General features: G+C 41.5%; 2 protein-coding genes across 25 annotated transcripts in view; both read right to left on the bottom strand.

Moving 5' to 3' along the window:
* LOC126426686 (uncharacterized) overlaps positions 1 to 18,265 on the bottom strand; it is an 897,888-nt gene that overhangs the window by 423,851 nt on the left and 455,772 nt on the right. The gene's annotated exons all lie outside the window — the stretch shown is intronic.
* The window catches only part of LOC126426695 (uncharacterized), a 55,259-nt gene that overhangs the window by 15,366 nt on the left and 21,628 nt on the right, over positions 1 to 18,265 (bottom strand). For all 4 annotated transcript variants that reach the window (XM_050088618.1, XM_050088617.1, XM_050088619.1 and 1 more), the window contains one exon: positions 15,055 to 15,135. In XM_050088618.1, the coding sequence (XP_049944575.1) occupies positions 15,055 to 15,135 (81 nt within the window). The remainder of the gene's footprint in view (positions 1 to 15,054; positions 15,136 to 18,265) is intronic.

The following is an 18,265-nucleotide window of genomic DNA, read 5'->3' as shown; positions in this document are numbered from 1 at the left end:
CTTGTTTGCTCTGTAAAGTAGGATGGATGGTGATCTGTGGCATCTCTGCTGAGATAGTGCATTGCTGGTGCACACACAAGTGTTTCAGGGCACAAGGTTCATCATACATTGTTGAAAATGAAACTCCGCAGCAGACCACCTCTACATGTTCACATGTTGATCCAATGACATCTTCAATTATGATTGTAGTGGGCACGGGAGCATCAGGATTTGACTGTCGATCAATGGAAACGTGTCGGCTCTTCGGGTGAATCACAGTTTGCTACACCTGGTTGATAATCGTCTCCACAGATGCCGTCACTGAGGTGAATGGTGGCTTGACACATGCAGCGTGCCATGGATGCAGGCTGATAGGAGGAGTATTGTGCTATGGAAAACATTCTCCTGCACTTCAATGGAACCTGCGGTAGCAATTGAAGACATGTTGACAGCTGCAAGCCATATGCATCCCTTCGTGGTTTATGTCATCCTCGGTGGCAATGTCATCTTTCAGCAATATAATTGTTCATGTCTCGGAGCAAGAACTGTCCTACAGTGGTTTGAGAAGTATCATAGTGAACAGACGAAGTCTCAGTCATCAAATTCGCCTGATGTAAATCCTATGAAACCCATCTGGGTCACTATCGGGCGCCATCACCGCACACGCAAATAGCGCCTCAACCTATTCCCAATGTTATTCAATCTGTATCCTGACCAACAGTAAAGGAAACCAAGGAGAAATTTAGGAAGAAAATTAAATTTCAGGGAAAAGAAAAACCTCCACTTCGACAGCTGCCACCTGTTCCATACCAAGAAATCCCTTCGATACAGCCTGGCCACCAGTTGTTGTCGCATCTGCAGTGACGAGCGGTCCCTCTCGAAATATACTGATGGTCGCAATGAAGCCCTCACAGACTGTAATTATCCTCCCAACCTTGTACAAAAACATCTTATCTTTCCAGTCTCCCAGCACCTCCCAAAGTCTCACCATCCGGCTACAGAGGAAAATTCCCCTTGTAACTCAGCACCACCAAAGGCTGGAGCAACTGAATTACATTCCCCACCAGGGTTTCGACTATCTCTTGCTCTGCCCTGAAATGAGAAATGTCCTGCCACTATCCTTCCCACCCCTCCCACAGTAGTATTCCGCCGTCTACTGAAACTACACAATACACTTGTCCATTCCTACACAACCCCTGCTCCCATCCCCTTACCTCATCGCTTATATCCCTGTAATAGACCTAAATGCAAGACCTGTCCCATAAAATCTCCTACCACCACATACTCCAGTCCAGTCGCAAACATTACCTACCCCATCAAAGGCAGGCCTACCTGTCAAAACAGTCATGTGGTCTAAAAGCTAAGTTGCAACCACTGTGCTGCATTCTATGTGGGCATGACAACCAACAAGCTGTCTGTCCACACGAATGACCGCTGACAAACAGTGGCCAAAAACAAGTGGACCAATCTGTTGCTGATCACACTGTCAAACATGACATCCTTCATTTCAATGACTGCTTCACAGTCCGTGCCATATGGATCCTTCCTACCAACATCAGCTTTTCTGAATTCAGCAGATAGGAGCTCTCTTTGCAATATATCCTACATTCCAGTAATCCTCCTGGCCTCAACCTTCGTTAGGCCGGTATTACACTATCAAATTTCTTTGTCAAATATGTGATCAAATATTCCGTCAAATATATTTGACAAAGACCTCTGACGTAGCGCTAGAAGGGGTATTACACTGTCATCATATTTTTCGTCAAAGTTCAAGATGGCTGACAAGAACAACTTGTTATTAACCGCAGCTGTTGCATGTACCACAATTGCACTGTGTGCATATGCGGAAGAGAAGTGGGGGAAAAAAAGGAAATACACCTGGGTGAAGCCGTGGGTTTTACGACGACACGATAAAAGCGTTCAACAAAACTTGTTACGTGAGCTTTTAGTGGAGAACGTCAATTACTTAAGAATGGATGAGCATACTTTTCTGTATGTGCTCAATGAAGTGTATCCTCATATCACAAAGCACAATATTCACTTAAGAACTGCTACATCTTCAGAAGACAGGCTCACTGTAACACTCCGATTCCCTGCTATAGAAGAGGATTATGTTAGGTTAGGTCAGGTTAGGTCAGGTCAGGTCAGGTCAGGTCAGGTTTCCGATCTTCTTGATCTATTTTTGTATTCAGCAGGCCTCACGCTGTAAAGTGCCTCATCAGCTTCATACATCTCTATTAATTTTGTTGTTGTCGGCACACACCAATTGTATTTAACGGCAACGTTTATAAAAACACTACAGATGACAGAATGCTGCAGCGATGCTAGCGCTCCATGTGGTAAAATGTCACATTGCAGTGAACAGAAGGGAAGCGACTTCTTTGATCAAATCTACAGCGAGGCCCTAGATTTGATCAAATATTGGACGACATTTGACAAAGTTCCCTATTACACCATCAAATATCTTTGACTAAAATATTGGACAAAGATATTTGACAAAGAAATTTGATAGTGTAATACCGGCCTTAGTCATGTCCTCACCCAATCAGCCCCTTCCCTGTTCCCATTGCAGCACTACACAGCCTTCATTCCACCAACGCACCCTGTCTTTTTAGACCTCTCATCCTTTCTCATCTCCCCCCCCCCCAACATCTTCATCTTCCCTTCTCTCAGCACTTCACTGTCCCCCACACCTACCCTACTATCCTTCCCCCTCCCTGCCCCAGTCAACTTCTTACCCCCTCCCAGTAGCCAATCTTATCACGCACTGCTGTTGCTGCCAGAGACTGCAGTCTCGTTCGTGTGTGTGTGTGTGTGTGTGTGTGTGTGTGTGTGTGTGTGGTTGACAAAAGCCTTGTTGGCCGAAAGCTTATATGTGACAGTCTTTTTGTTGTGCCTATCTGCGACTCAGCACCTCCGCTACATGGTGAGTAGCAACTTCACTTTACATAAAATGTAAATATGACAAAATATAGTATACAGGGTGTTACAAAAACGTACGGCCAAACTTTCAGGAAACATTCCTCACACACAAATAAAGAAAAGATGTTATGGGGACATGTGTCTGGAAATGCTTAATTTCCATGTTAGAGCTTGTTTTAGTTTCGTCAAAATGTACTATACTTCCTCGATTCACCGCCACAATTTCATACGGGATACTCTACCTGTGCTGCTATAGCATGTGCCTTTACAAGTACGACACAACATGTGGTTCATGCAAGATGGAGCTCCTGCACATTTCATTTCAGTCGAAGTGTTCGTACGCTTCTCAACAACAGATTCGGTGACCGATGGTCTGGTAGAGGCGGACCAATTCCGTGGCCTCCACGCTCTCCTGACCTCAACCCTCTTGACTTTCATTTACGGGGGCATTTGAAAGCTCTTGTCTACGCAACCCCGGTACCAAATGTAGAGACTCTTCGTGCTCGTATTGTGGACAGCTGTGATACAATACGCCATTCTCCAAGGCTGCATCAGCGCATCAGGGATTCTGTGTGACGGAGGGTGGATGCATGTATCCTCGCTAACGGAGGACATTTTGAACATTTCCTGTAACAGAGTGTTTGAAGTCACGCTGGTACGTTCTGTTGCTGTGTGTTTCCCTTCCATGATTAATGTGATTTGAAGAGAAGTAATAAAATGAGCTCTAACATGGAAAGTAAATGTTTCCGAACACATGTCCACATAACGTATTTTCTTTCTTTGTGTGTGAGGAATGTTTCCTGAAAGTTTGGCCGTACCTTTTTGTAACACCCTGTATACAAATAATATTTGTTTTCAAAATTTGATAATGGTGACTGAGCTTCACCAAAACTCATGATGTAAACTTCCCATAATTTACTGTCACTATGGCTTGACTACTATACTGAAGTCAAGTTGAAATAAAAAGCAATATAAATCAATTCTTTCTGTTTATTTTATGTCTCCTTGTATTATCAAAATGAGGACAATCAATAAATCACGTAAGTTTAGAGTAAGTGTAATGTTAACTTTTTAGCCAGGTACCTTATGTCCATGAAGGTCTGTAATTTTGATTAGGTGTAATGTTAACTTTTTAAGCAGATACCATATGTCAATAAAAGTTTGTAATTTTGATTAATCATAGTAAGTTAAAAAATAAATTTTTCTCAGGGAATCTACTTACACGAGTAACTAATGAAGAGGTACTAAATCAAATTAAGGAAATATGAAGTTTATGGTACAATCTGATCAAAAGGGGTTGGTTAACAGGGCAGAGACATCCACAAACATAAATAAATGGAGGAAAGTGTGTTAGTGTGTGTGTGTGGGGGGGGGGGGGCAGCAAAAATTGTTGCGGGAGACCAGGAGGTGATTACAGTAAGCAGAGGTCAAGTGGTTGTGGGATGCAGTAGTTATGTAGAGATGAGGACTCTTTTGTACAGGACAGACAAGTGTGCGAAGCTGCATCCAACCAGTCTTTGGACTGAAGACCACAACAACCACTACACACACAAACAAAGCTGTTTCACAGAGAAAGACTGCCTTGTAGTTCCTTCTCTAGATTGTTGCACAGATGACAAAATTGTAGATATCGAAATAGATGACAGAGGGATAGAGAAACAATTAAAATCGCTCAAGAGACGAAAGGCCGCTGGACCTGATGGGATACCAGTTCGATTTTACACAGAGTACACGGAGGAACTTGGCCCCCTTCTTGCAGCGGTGTACCGTAGGTCTCTAGAAGAGCGTAGTGTTCCAAAAGATTGGAAAAGGGCACAGGTCATTCCCGTTTTCAAGAAGGGACGTCGAACAGATGTACAGAACTATAGACCTATATCTCTAATGTCTATCAGTTTTAGAATTTTGGAATACGTATTATGTTCGAGTATAATGACTTTTCTGGAGACTAGAAATCTACTCTGTAGGAATCAGCACGGGTTTCGAAAAAGACGATCGTGTGAAACCCAGTTCGCGCTATTCGTCCACGAGACTCAGAGGGCCATAGACACGGGTTCACAGGTAGATGCCGTGTTTCTAGACTTCTGCAAGGCGTTCGATACAGTTCCCCACAGTCGTTTAATGAAGAGCATATGGACTATCAGACCAATTGTGTGATTGGATTGAAGAGTTCCTAGATAACAGAACGCAGCATGTCATTCTCAATGGAGAGAAGTCTTCCGAAGTAAGAGTGATTTCAGGAGTGTCCCAGGGGAGTGTCGTAGGACCGTTGCTATTCACAATATACATGAATGACCTTGTGGATGACATCGGAAGTTGACTGAGGCTTTTTGCAGGTGATGCTGTGGTATATCGAGAGGTTGTAACAATGGAAAATTGTACTGAAATGCAGGAGGATCTGCAGCGAATTGATGCATGGTGCAGGGAATGGCAATTGAATCTCAATATAGACAAGTGTAATGTGCTGCGAATACACAGAAAGAAAGATCCTTTATCATTTAGCTACAATATAGCAGGTCAGCAACTGGAAGCAGTTAATTCCATAAATTGTCTGGGAGTACGCATTAGGAGTGATTTAAAATGGAATGATCATATAAAGTTGATCGTCGGTAAAGCAGATGCCAGACAGCTTCATTGGAAAAATCTTAAGGAAATGCAATCCGAAAACAAAGGAAGTAGGTTACAGTACGCTTGTTCGCCCACTGGTTGAATACTGCTCAGCAGTGTGGGATCCGTACCAGATAGGGTTGATAGAAGAGATAGAGAAGATCCAACGGAGAGCAGCGCGCTTCGTTACAGGATCATTTAATAATCGCGAAAGCGTTATGGAGATGATAGACAAACTCCAGTGGAAGACTCTGCAAGAGAGACGCTCAGTAGCTCGGTACGGGCTTTTGTTGAAGTTTCGAGAACATACCTTCACCGAGGGGTCGAGCAGTATATTGCTCCCTCCTACGTATATCTCGCGAAGAGACCTTGAGGATACAATCAGAGATATTAGAACCCACACAGAGGCATACCGACAATCCTTCTTTCCACGAACAATATGAGACTGGAATAGAAGGGAGAACCGATAGAGGTACTCAAGGTACCCTCCGCCACACACAGTCAGGTGGCTTTCAGAGTATGGATGTGGATGTAGATGTAGAAAATATGGTGCAGTAAGCAGTCAGAATGTGGTGTGGGTACAGAAAAGGAAAGTAACAATCAATTACAGGATAAATGAAGTGCTACATTTATTAGGATATGGTCACATGTTACAACATGTGTTTAATATGGGCTCTCAACTCTGTAACATGCTGCATCCGTTAACATGGCACAGTCTACAGCTGCTCAAAGCATATCCAATGGAATCAGATTGATATGTCATTGTGTGCTGTCCTTCAAATCGGGAAGAGTCGAGATATATCCCTGACAGACACAATCTTCCAGATATCCCCACAACCAGAAGTCACACAGATTTAGATCTGGGAAGCTACACATCTTGAAACAGCCCAGAGATGATGCAGTTGTTACTGAAGGTCTCCAAATCAAATCTCTCACCTGGAAAGCAACATCATGTGTCACCCACCTTGCATGAAGATGTGGCCACACTTGTTGTTGTTGTTGTTGTTGTGGTCTTCAGTCCTGAGACTGGTTTGATGCAGCTCTCCATGTTACTCTATCCTGTGCAAGCTTCTTCATCTCCCAGTACCTACTGCAATCTACATCCTTCTGAATCTGCTTAGTGTATTCATCTCTTGGTCTCCCTCTACGATTTTTACCCTCCACGCTGCCCTCCAATACTAAATTGGTGATCCCTTGATGCCTCAGAACATGTCCTACCAACCGATTACGTCTTCTGGTCAAGTTGTGCCACAAACTTCTCTTCTCCCCAATCCTGTTCAATACTTCCTCATTAGTTATGTGATCTACCCATCTAATCTTCAGCATTCTTCTGTAGCACTACATTTCGAATGCTTCTATTCTCTTCTTGTCCAAACTATTTATCGTCCATGTTTCACTTCCATACATGGCTACACTCCATACAAATACTTTCAGAAATGATTTCCTGACACTTAAATCTATACTCGATGTTAACAAATTTCTCTTCTCCAGAAATCCTTTCCTTGCCATTGCCAGTCTACATTTTATATCCTCTATACTTCGACCATCATCAGTTATTTTGCTCCCCAAATAGCAAAATTCCTTTACAACTTTAAGTGTCTCTTTTCCTAATCTAATTCCCTCAGCATCACCCAACTTAATTCTACTACATTCCATTATCCTCGTTTTGCTTTTGTTGATGTTCATCTTATATCCTCCTTTCAAGACACTGTCCATTCCATTCAACTGCTCTTCCAAGTCCTTTGCTGTCTCTGACAGAATTACAATGTCATCGGCGAACCTCAAAGTTTTTATTTCTTCTCCATGGATTTTAATACCCACTTCGTATTTTTCTTTTGTTTCCTTTACTGCTTGCTCAATATACAGATTGAACAACATCGGGGAGAGGCTACAACCCTGTCTTACTCCCTTCCCAACCACTGCTTCCTTTTCATGTCCCTCGACTCTTATAACTACCATCTGGTTTCTGTACAAATTGTAAATAGCCTTTCGCTCCCTGTATTTTACCTCTGCCACCTTTAGAATTTGAAAGTGAGTATTCCAGTTAACGTTGTCAAAAGCTTTCTCTAAGTCTACAAATGCTAGAAACGTAGGTTTGCCTTTCCTTAATCTTTCTTCTAAGATAAGTCGTAAGGTCAGTATTGCCTCACGTGTTCCAACATTTCTTCGGAATCCAAACTGATCTTCCCCGAGGTCGGCTTCTACTAGTTTTGCCATTCATCTGTAAAGAATTCGTGTTAGTATTTTGCAGCTGTGACTTATTAAACTGATAGTTCGGTAATTTTCACATCTGTCAACACCTGCTTTCTTTGGGATCGGAATTATTATATTCTTCTTGAAGTCTGAGGGTATTTCGCCTGTCTCATACATCTTGCTCACCAGATGGTAGAGTTTTGTCAGGACTGGCTCTCCCAAGGCCATCAGTAGTTCCAATGGAATGTTGTCTACTCCGGGGGCCTTGTCTCGACTCAGGTCTTTCAGTGCTCTGTCAAACTCTTCACGCACTATCTTATCTCCCATTTCGTCTTCATCTACATCCTCTTCCATTTCCATAATATTGTCCTCAAGTACATTGCCCTTGTATAAACCCTCTATATACTCCTTGCACCTTTCTGCCTTCCCTTCTTTGCTTAGAACTGGGTTGCCATCTGAGCTCTTGTTATTCATACATGTGGTTCTCTTCTCTCCAAAGGTCTCTTTAATTTTCCTGTAGGCAGTATCTATCTTACCCCTAGTGAGACAAGCCTCTACATCCTTACATTTGTCCTCTAGCCATCCCTGCTTAGCCATTTTGCACTTACTGTCGATCTCATTTTTGAGACGTTTGTATTCCTTTTTGCCTGCTTCATTTACTGCATTTTTATATTTTCTCCTTTCATCAATTAAATTCAATATTTCTTCTGTTACTCAAGGATTTCTACCAGCCCTCGTCTTTTTACCTACTTGATCCTCTGCTGCCTTCACTACTTACATTCTTGCAAAGGTGGAATCAAGTGTTGCACATGTAGGTCCTTATAATGTGTAGTGTCACTGCACACGTAACAGGCCCGCAAGGCATCATCTCTTTAGAGAAAAACAGATCGAGAATGAAGGACCTTGTGGAATCACACTACACAGTCACATAAGAGTAGATCCCTAGATGTGACAACTCGGTCTATCCACAGCCCCGTGCTGAGTAAAATGTACCTTGTGCGTCCAAAGAATACTCCCTGGCCACACGTCATCCATTTCAAAGCGTGCCAAAAAACAAATGGCATAGTCAAGGTGTTGTAGCCTTTCTTGTTGCTTCACTCTGTGCACGTTCTGAATCTTTTAAGGATACTGGTATGAAATGTGCCGCAAAATATTTTCAATTGTTGGCCAGGGAAGAGAATTTATGTGACACAGCTCGAGCACTGCCTACAGAATTTGAGGCACGTGCGGCACGGTCGGCTATGGGCACTGCAACCTCATTAACAACTGCTTTCCTCTCCCTGCTGCACCACTGAATTCACCTGTTCCTTCAGATTTCTTGATCATATTCTTTAGCCCATTCATTGACACGGGGGCTCTTCACAGCTGTTTCTGTAGGCAATATTCCCACAATGCAGCACTGCTAATGCTGCCGTTCTGCAGTACATGAATTTTCTTCTCAATAGCCATTGTGTTTCATACAGAAAAGTTCAACCTTCTTAAAGCTTCACACAAACAGTCACTTCTCAAAACAAACAAACATACGTCGCCAAGTGACAAACAGGATATTGACGTCAAAACAGGAAATATTTCACATTCTGACTGCTTACAGCACCATACTTTCTTCTGGTTGCAGAAAACAGAAGTATTATTTTGTCAGCATACTCCACTAGTGCACCGATTAATGAACATACCTACAATGTTTCAGTGTCCTGCAATGTATACAGCTTGCAAGCAGCATTCTTATCACCATCAGAATGCAAGAAGTATCAGTCTTGAATGAGATTTTCACTCTGCAGCGGAGTGTGCGCTGATATGAAACTTCCTGGCAGATTAAAACTGTGTGCCCGACCGAGACTCGAACTCGGGACCTTTGCCTTTCGCGGGCAAGTGCTCTACCATCTGAGCTACCGAAGCACGACTCACGCCCGGTACTCACAGCTTTACTTCTGCCAGTACCTCGTCTCCTACCTTCCAAACTTTACAGAAGCTCTCCTGCGAACCTTGCAGAACTAGCACTCCTGAAAGAAAGGATATTGCGGAGACATGGCTTAGCCACAGCCTTGGGGATGTTTCCAGAATGAGATTTTCACTCTGCAGCGGAGTGTGCGCTGATATGAAACTTCCTGGCAGATTAAAAACTCCTTTCTTTCAGGAGTGCTAGTTCTGCAAGGTTCGCAGGAGAGCTTCTGTAAAGTTTGGAAGGTAGGAGACGAGGTACTGGCAGAAGTAAAGCTGTGAGTACCGGGCGTGAGTCGTGCTTCGGTAGCTCAGATGGTAGAGCACTTGCCCGCGAAAGGCAAAGGTCCCGAGTTCGAGTCTCGGTCGGGCACACAGTTTTAATCTGCCAGGAAGTTTCAGTATCAGTCTTATTCACATTGCATAAAGCAAGATTTACATTAAATTCTTGATGAATATGAGGAATGATCTGACAAATGTGTGATAGCAGTGCAGAAGGAACAATGAGAAGTGAAGTTGACTGTCAGAAGAAGACTGATAAACAATGGTATAAGATTAGAAGATGAGGAAGGGGGAAGATAACAGAATGAGAGAGGAATGAGAAAAGTGTGTATAGTTTACAGTGTGACAGGAACACTGGTGTCCTCTCTGACAGAAGGAAGATGGCTGGGATATGTGGAGAGACCAGCCATGCTGATGATAATCGATGTCAATAACACCTTTGAGGTGGTTTCTGCCTGAGCAAACACAGTTCTCCTCCTTTTTCAGATACTCATGTTTGCTGAAGTTTCACCAACTTATAGATTTATTTTACTTTGTGGAGAGTAAGGGGAAAAGCAACTGAATGATAATATATACTATGCTGGGATTATGGTCATTATATACAGAATATTGTACAGAATACATATATACTTAACAGCACACTGTTCCATATGTAGCAACCTGTTGGGCGAAATATAGCCTCATCACATGTCATCAGCAGCTAACCAGGATTTCTCTACAGCAGCGTCTACATTACTTACACTGAATGCACATGTTAGCTCTAAAACGGAACTATTAGTGTTCCGGCTATTTTGTGATTTGGTAATGTTATAATATATTACTGCAATTATTTTATGTTACTTTCTACTATCAATATTACTAAGTTAATGATCTTTTGACATTTGCTCGGTAGATTATTGCAGTTGTTCTTAAAAATGTTTCTTCTTATTGGATGTCAGAACATGAGCGAGTAGGGAGACAGCGTATATTGTTTACGTAATTCGTTTGCACTTAATTTCTGTGGTTTCCATGTTGTCATGACTCTACAGAACTATGTTGCCAACACAAACTGTGTCACATATTCAATAGTTTCTCAAAATATCCAATTCTTATTTAAGAAAGAATTCTCACAACTTTTTATTTATTATGTAAATTATTGAGTATACTCTTGCGATTAGTTCACCTTGAAATATTTTTAAGGGAATGTTCATGAATTACCACACATACAATCATTCTTGAAGTAAAATTTTCAATGAGTAAGACTTGTTTGTTTCTAAATTGATGTAGCTGATTTGAAAGCCCTCATTCTCCTCTTTTCATTTAATGTTTTATGTTTTTTAAATGCCTTCATGTTTCAAAAGTTATTTGTATTAACAAGTATCATGTTTCAGAATCTTCAAACTTTAAACTTTACTTCTTTCCCAAATTCAGTACCAGTTTCATAGCCCCAGTTTTTCTCATTACAAAAAAGACTAATTTCACTAAAATAACTTGTTAGTTTGTTAATTATTCAAACTAGAAAATTTCAGTTTATTGATATTTTACTACTTAACTTTGGGGATCATCATCATGTTAATTTTGCTCTCCCACAAAATAGTACCTATACTTTGGCTATTTCCTAAGTCTACAACTATGTTTCTTAACATTTAAGAAGCACGTATTTTACTGTTTCGTGATTCCTGTAAGTCTATAAATATTCATGATGCACAAGGGCCTCAGTTAACAATTGTTTGGAAACAGTAATATAACATTACTATGTTGTTCAGTTCCTGCTCACTAACTGAAGTGATTACTTGCCGTGTTTCTCCATTATCAAAAGTTGTATTTCTTAGTCAGGTAGCACTGGATTGTTTAAATTGTAAAGCCCCTTGGCATATCAGACTGGTGAGAAGTATTATGTTGGTTCGTCACCAATGAATTGTGAGAATGTTTGTTAATTAGTGTAAACTGCTGATCTGTGTATCATATTGAGAGTCCTACATATACCAAAGCTAATCTTCAAAAGGAGAAATTGTGCATCAATATGCATGATGAGACCAAACATCAGTTCATCCTGTGTTGTGTATTTTCTTTAACAAATGTCTATCAGTTGCACTAATAGGAGGATGGTCAAAGAAAATGAATGAAACAATGGAAAATCCAGGATGGAATAACGACAATGTTATGAAAAGGACGGATTAACGTCAATATTATGACAAGGATAGTTCCTACTCACCATATAGTGGATATGCTGAGTAGCAGATAGGCACAACAAAAAACTGTAGTTTTTTTGTTGCTTCTATCTGTGACTCAGCATCTCTGTTATATGGTGAGTAGCAACCATCCTTTTCACGAGCCTGTCATCATTCCATCCTGGATTTTCCACTGTTCGAAGAGGACGGACTACTGCTCATTATGCAGGGTGTCCCATTTATCTTGACCACCCTAAATAACTGTTTGTCCAGATGCAAATTACAAAATGTTTCAAGCAAATGTTCTTTAGCTGTCAGGGGGACACCAATCAGCATGATTGCCTTCATTGTAGCTTTGTTCTTTACAAAGATATGAACAGCAGTATGATTTTTTTGAATGGCACCCTGTATTTTTTATTCGGTAATTAATTTCCTCTCCTAGAAGACTTATTCAAAAACGTATCACAGTGTACAATTCACTGAAACACAATGTTAATTAATAACATAACACACCACTGACACTGACACTCCCAGCACTTAGTGCACGTACTTGGGGTAATCGAACACATCCACATCCTGACATTGACAGAGGACAAATGTAAACGTAAGTAGAGCTCACACCCGTCATTCCATAAACCATTGTCAGTTGAAGAGTTGTGCGAGTAGAATGTACGCCAATGAAGAGAAGGAAGAAATGCTACTCATCTATGGGGAATGTTAGCAGAACAGTAATTGTAATACTGTTTTCTTACGTACACGTACATTTACTACAGCAGTTTAGTCCTTTTAAATACTGTTGTGCAGAGTAGGCATACAGTAAAGGCTGTCTTCCTTACAAACTGCATCGACAATGTTTCTTTTATTGTTGTTGTTGAAGGTAGGCGAAATGCTACACAGGCAGTGGAACTCTACAGATAGTGATATCCTGTCAAGAACCCACCTTCCCGACAGATGTTTTCTTGTCTTGTTGTGATGCTTCAGGAAATGGGAAGTTTCAACCTACAACAACGCAATCATCGTAGCACTCGCACAGACGAAGCTCCCAAAGTTACTGTTCTTGCTTCCATTTCTATGAATCCACATGTGAGCACACGACAGCTTGAACACGTGAATGATTTCCATAATCGTGTACAGTTCTGTCAGTGGGCACAGCAGCAAATCCTCGCCAACCCGAGCTTCTTCTCCAGTGTTCTATTTACCAATGAATGTTACTTCTCAAACAAACCACAGGTAAATACAAGGAACATGCATTATTGGTCCAGCGACAATCCACGATGGCTCAGACAGGTGAGACATCAGCGTCAATGGACAGTTAACATCTGGTGAGGGATGCTTGGTACTACAATTGTTGGCCCTTATTTCATCAATGGTAGTCTAAATGGCACAGTGTATGGCAACTTCCTGGACTAATTCTTCGTCCTCTTCTGGCTGAAGTGGCACTAAGAACCAAAATGCTTATGTGGTATCAACACGATGGATGTCCAGCACATAATGCCTTGCGTGCATGTCGTGTTCTGAACCGAAGGTATCCTCCCAGATGGATCGGTCGAGGAGGAACAGTTACTTAGCCTGCTAGGTCCCCTGATTTAAATCCTGTGGACTTTTTTCTTTGGGGATGCATTAAAGACGTTGTCTATCGCGATATTCCAACAACTCCAGAGGACATGCAGGAACGTATCGTGCTTGCTTGTAATTCTCTTCAGCAGGCAACACTGAGACCAGTAAATAATTCACTCATTCATTCATTCATTCATTCATTCATTCATTCAACGAGTGCACCAGTGTATCGGTGTTGAGGGTCACCACTTTGAGCACCTTTGAATGTTCTACTCCTGGGAAACAGTACAGGAGAGTCAAAGTCAATTTTGTGTTATGTTTTTACTTGGTTTTCATTTGTTTTTTTGACAACTACAGCAAGTGGATGAGTTTGTGATCCTGGGCTCAAAGTCAATGTTGTGTTATGTAATTAATAACGTTGTGTTTCAGTGAATGGTACACTGTGATACATTTTTGAATAAGTCTTTAGGAGAGGAAATGAATTACTGAATAAAAATACAGGGTACCATTTAGAAAAGTCATACTGCTGTTCATATCTTTGTAAAAAAAAATGAAGCTATAACAAAGGCAATCGTGCTGATTAATGTCACCGTGACAGCTAAAGAACATTTGCTTGAAACATTTTGTAATTTGCATCTGGACAAACAGTTATTTAGGGTGGTCAAGATAAATGGGACATCCTGTATAGAGGAGATACGAGTCACAGAGAGGCACAAGATGGACTGCTACTCACTATACAGAGGTGGTACAGTGTCACGGAGAGGCACAAAATAAAGAGTTCTATTAGTCAGTATCTCCTCTATATAGTGAGTAGCAATCTACTGCTTCCACAATATTAAAGAAAATAAATTGTGAGACTTTCTATGAGCAGAACAGTGTCAGTAAGCTTTCAATGGTTTATAAAATATTCCACTGCTGCACCATACTGTTTTACGTGTACCAGTTGGGAATTTTACTCTTTGTTTTGATTAAAAATAAAGTGAACCAAGTGGTGGTGATCTTCAGTGAAACACATTCAGGTGAAATTGGAGAAAAAACTGTATTTGCTCGAGATAGAACCCTTCTCAAAAACCTATTTGTTTGATAAAAAAAGGAACAAAAAGTGAGAAGACAAACAGATAAAGATTTACTCTACACTAAAATGTATAGTGGTTTTGTATAAGACGCAGGTTACTGGAGATTTTTTCCACGGTCGTATGGCGGGAGAGGAGAAGGAGGTGTGGAAAGAGTTGGTACAGTCGAGATGCTGGATGTGTCCGATTTGGTATTGCAGTTGTAGAGAGCTGGTGAGTACCAAATATGTGAGGAGTGGTACTCAGGACACAAGTGACTAAAAAGTGGCGGATGTAAGCAGAGTGCGTGAAAATCACACTGGCTTCTTTCTTTCTCTTTCTTTGCCTCGAAGTAGTAACAGGAATGTGGCACTTACCGGAGTTTCTGTCACTTCCGAGACCGGTAATTTAGCAGCACACTTGCTGCGTACTTTCGCAGCTGTGAAGCATTTGGGTGCCTGCAAAAGACATAACTTGCTGTAATGAAACACAAAAAAGGAAGATATCTCACTTTGAAAACTGCAATGTAAAACTAACTTCATCTCCAAATGAGTCACACAGTGGTAAAGTGCAGCAAAACTACTAACAAATACACTTCATGTCTTACACATACGCGTGAATATCGTGCGAAGTTTGTAAGCGTACTGAGACTTACTCAGTAAGTGAGATGCAGATTGGAGATAGACACAGAAGTAACTTTAGGTGTGCCTGAGGGAAGTGTGTTGGCATTCTTGCTGTTCATGTTCTATATTAATGACCTTGCAAACAATACTAATAGTAACCTCAGACTTTTCTCAGACGATGCACTAATCTATAATGAAGCAGGACCTAGTGTCTGAATAAAGCCGTACAAATATTCAGTCAGTCCTAAAAACATATCAAAGAGATGCAAATATTGTCAACTAGTTTCAATGTTCACAAACGTAAAACTGTGCACTTCATAAACTGCAAAAAGCTAGTATCCTAAGACAACAATATTAATGAGTAACAATTGGAATCTGACAACTTATGTAAATACCTTGATGTACCAATTTCTGAGGATGTGGAAACAAAATACACTATGTGATCAAAAGTATCCAGACACCCCAAAGATATACATTTTTCGTATTAGGTGCATTGTGCTGCCACCTACTGCCCGGTACTCCATATCAGCGACCTCAGTAGTCATTAGACATCGTGAGAGAGCAGAATGGGGCGCTCCGTGAAACTCACGGACTTCGTATGTCGTCAGGTGATTGGGTGTCACTTGTGTCGTACATCTGTACACGAGATTTCCACCCTCTTAAACACCCGTAGCCCCACTGTTTCCGACGTGATAGTGAAGTGGAAACATGAAGAGACATGTACAGCACAAAAGCGTCCAGGCCGACCTCGTCTGTTGACTGACAGAGACTGCTGACAGTTGGAAGAGGGTCATAACGTGTAATAGGCAGACATCTATCCAGACCATCACACAGGAATTACAAACTGCATCAGGATCTAAAAAATGGTTCAAATGGCTCTAAGCAATATGGGACTTAACATCTGAGGTCATCAGTCGCCTAGGCTTAGAACTATGTAAACCTAACTAATGTAAGGACATCACACACATCCATGCCCAAGGCAGGATTCGAACCTGCGACCATAGCAGCCATGTGGTTCCAGACTGAAATGCCTAGAACCGCTCGGCCACTGGGGCCGGCTTATCAGGATCCACTGCAAGTACTATGACAGTTAGGTGGGAGGTGAGATTTCATGGTCAAGCAGCTGCTCGTAAGCCACACATCACACTGGTAAATGTCAACCACCACCTCGCCAGTGTAAGGAGCGTAAATATTGGTCGGTTGAACAGTGGAGAAATGTTGTGTCGAGTGACGAGTCACGGTACACAATGTGGCGATCCGATGGCAGGGTGTGGGTACGGCGACTGCCCGGTGAACCTCATCTGCCAGCATGTGTATTGCCAACAGTAAAATATGGAGGTGGTTGTGTTGTGTCCTGGTTGTGGTTTTCATGGAGGGGGCTTGCACCCCTTGTCGTTTTGCATGGCACTATCACAGCCCAGGCCTACGTCAATGTTTTAAGCACCTTCTTGCTTCCCACTGTTGAAGAGCAATTCGTGGATGGCAATTGCATCTTTCAACAAGATTGGACAACTGTTCATAATGCACGGCCTATGGCGGAGTGGTTACATGACAATAACATCCCTGTAATGGACTTGCCTGCACAGAGCCCTGACCTGAATCCTACAGGATACCTTTGGGACTTTTTGGAATGCTGACTTCATGCCAGGCCTCACCGATTGACATTGATACCTCTCCTCAGTGCATCACTCCATGAAAAAAAGGCTGCCATTCCCCAAGAAAACTTCCAGCACCTGACTGAACGTATGCCTGGAAGAGCGGAAGCTGTCCTCAAGGCTATGGCTAGACCAATACCATACTGAATTCCAGCATTACCTACAGACGGCACTACGAACCTTTTAAGTCTTTTTCAGCCAGGTGTCTGGATACTTTTGATCACATAAGCTCAGTCGTAGGTAAAGCAAGCGACATATTTTGGTTCATTGGAATAATACTAGGGAAATGCAATAAGTTTACAAAGGAGATTGCTTGCAAGACAGTAATGTGATCCATCACAGAATATTGCTCAAGTGTGTGGGACCCATACCAAATAGGACTCTAAAGACCTCTTTGTCAACATGACATTAAACACTAATATCCTCCTCTTCCTCCTAACAGGACTGGCAGTGGATGTTCAACATATACGGAGAAGAGCAGCACACACGGTTGCAGGTTTGTTTGACCGTTATGGTTTAGATACTATATACAAGAAAATTATTTGCTAGTAAAAGGGATTAAATTTAACCAACAACGCCAAAGCTATAACACTCCAAGCTGCTGAAATTTGAACACAGGAAACCAGAGCAAACAAAAGTAACTGAATGTGTGAACTTCAGCCAAATTGTTTATAAGCAATACACCGCCGAATTCCAGCAATATCACTCGTCACTCAAGTATATGAATACCCTTTACAGCAACAAACAACAAGCCCTGCATGTATTGCTTTAGTTAAACCATTCCCATTTGAATCCAGTCAACAGTGCATTCTTGCCAAAAATTATACGAGGGTAAGTCAATTATTATCCACAATTTAGTTATATTTTTGTTTATTTTGGTAGTACTGTCATTTTACATTGATAACGCATGCTTTGGTTATTTTTTGTTATATCTTTGCAATTTTCAAGTTGCAAGGTTAGTTTCGTTATCGCTGCTGTGCTGTTAATCATGGCAGGTCTGCTGTCTATTTGCATCAAAGAAGAGCAACATTCAGTGATCCGCTTTTTGTGGTGCCGAAATTCATCGAAGACTTTCGGTACAATACATGAAAAGTGTTTTGCCACAATGGAGTGTCTACGAATGGATTGAAAAATTCCGAAATGGTCGCACAAGTGTTACGCATGATGAAGGAGCCGGATGATCGTTTACAGCCACAAATGAAGAAACCATTGAGCGTTTAGATGAAATGATTCTCTTAATCAGACGATTAACTATTGACAAAGTGGCACATTGTCTCCACATCAGTCACGGTTCTACCTATGAAATTATC

The sequence above is a fragment of the Schistocerca serialis genome, chromosome 11 (genome assembly GCF_023864345.2).
Source record: "Schistocerca serialis cubense isolate TAMUIC-IGC-003099 chromosome 11, iqSchSeri2.2, whole genome shotgun sequence".
Taxonomy (NCBI): domain Eukaryota; kingdom Metazoa; phylum Arthropoda; class Insecta; order Orthoptera; family Acrididae; genus Schistocerca; species Schistocerca serialis.
This window is presented reverse-complemented; position numbering and strand designations above follow the sequence as displayed.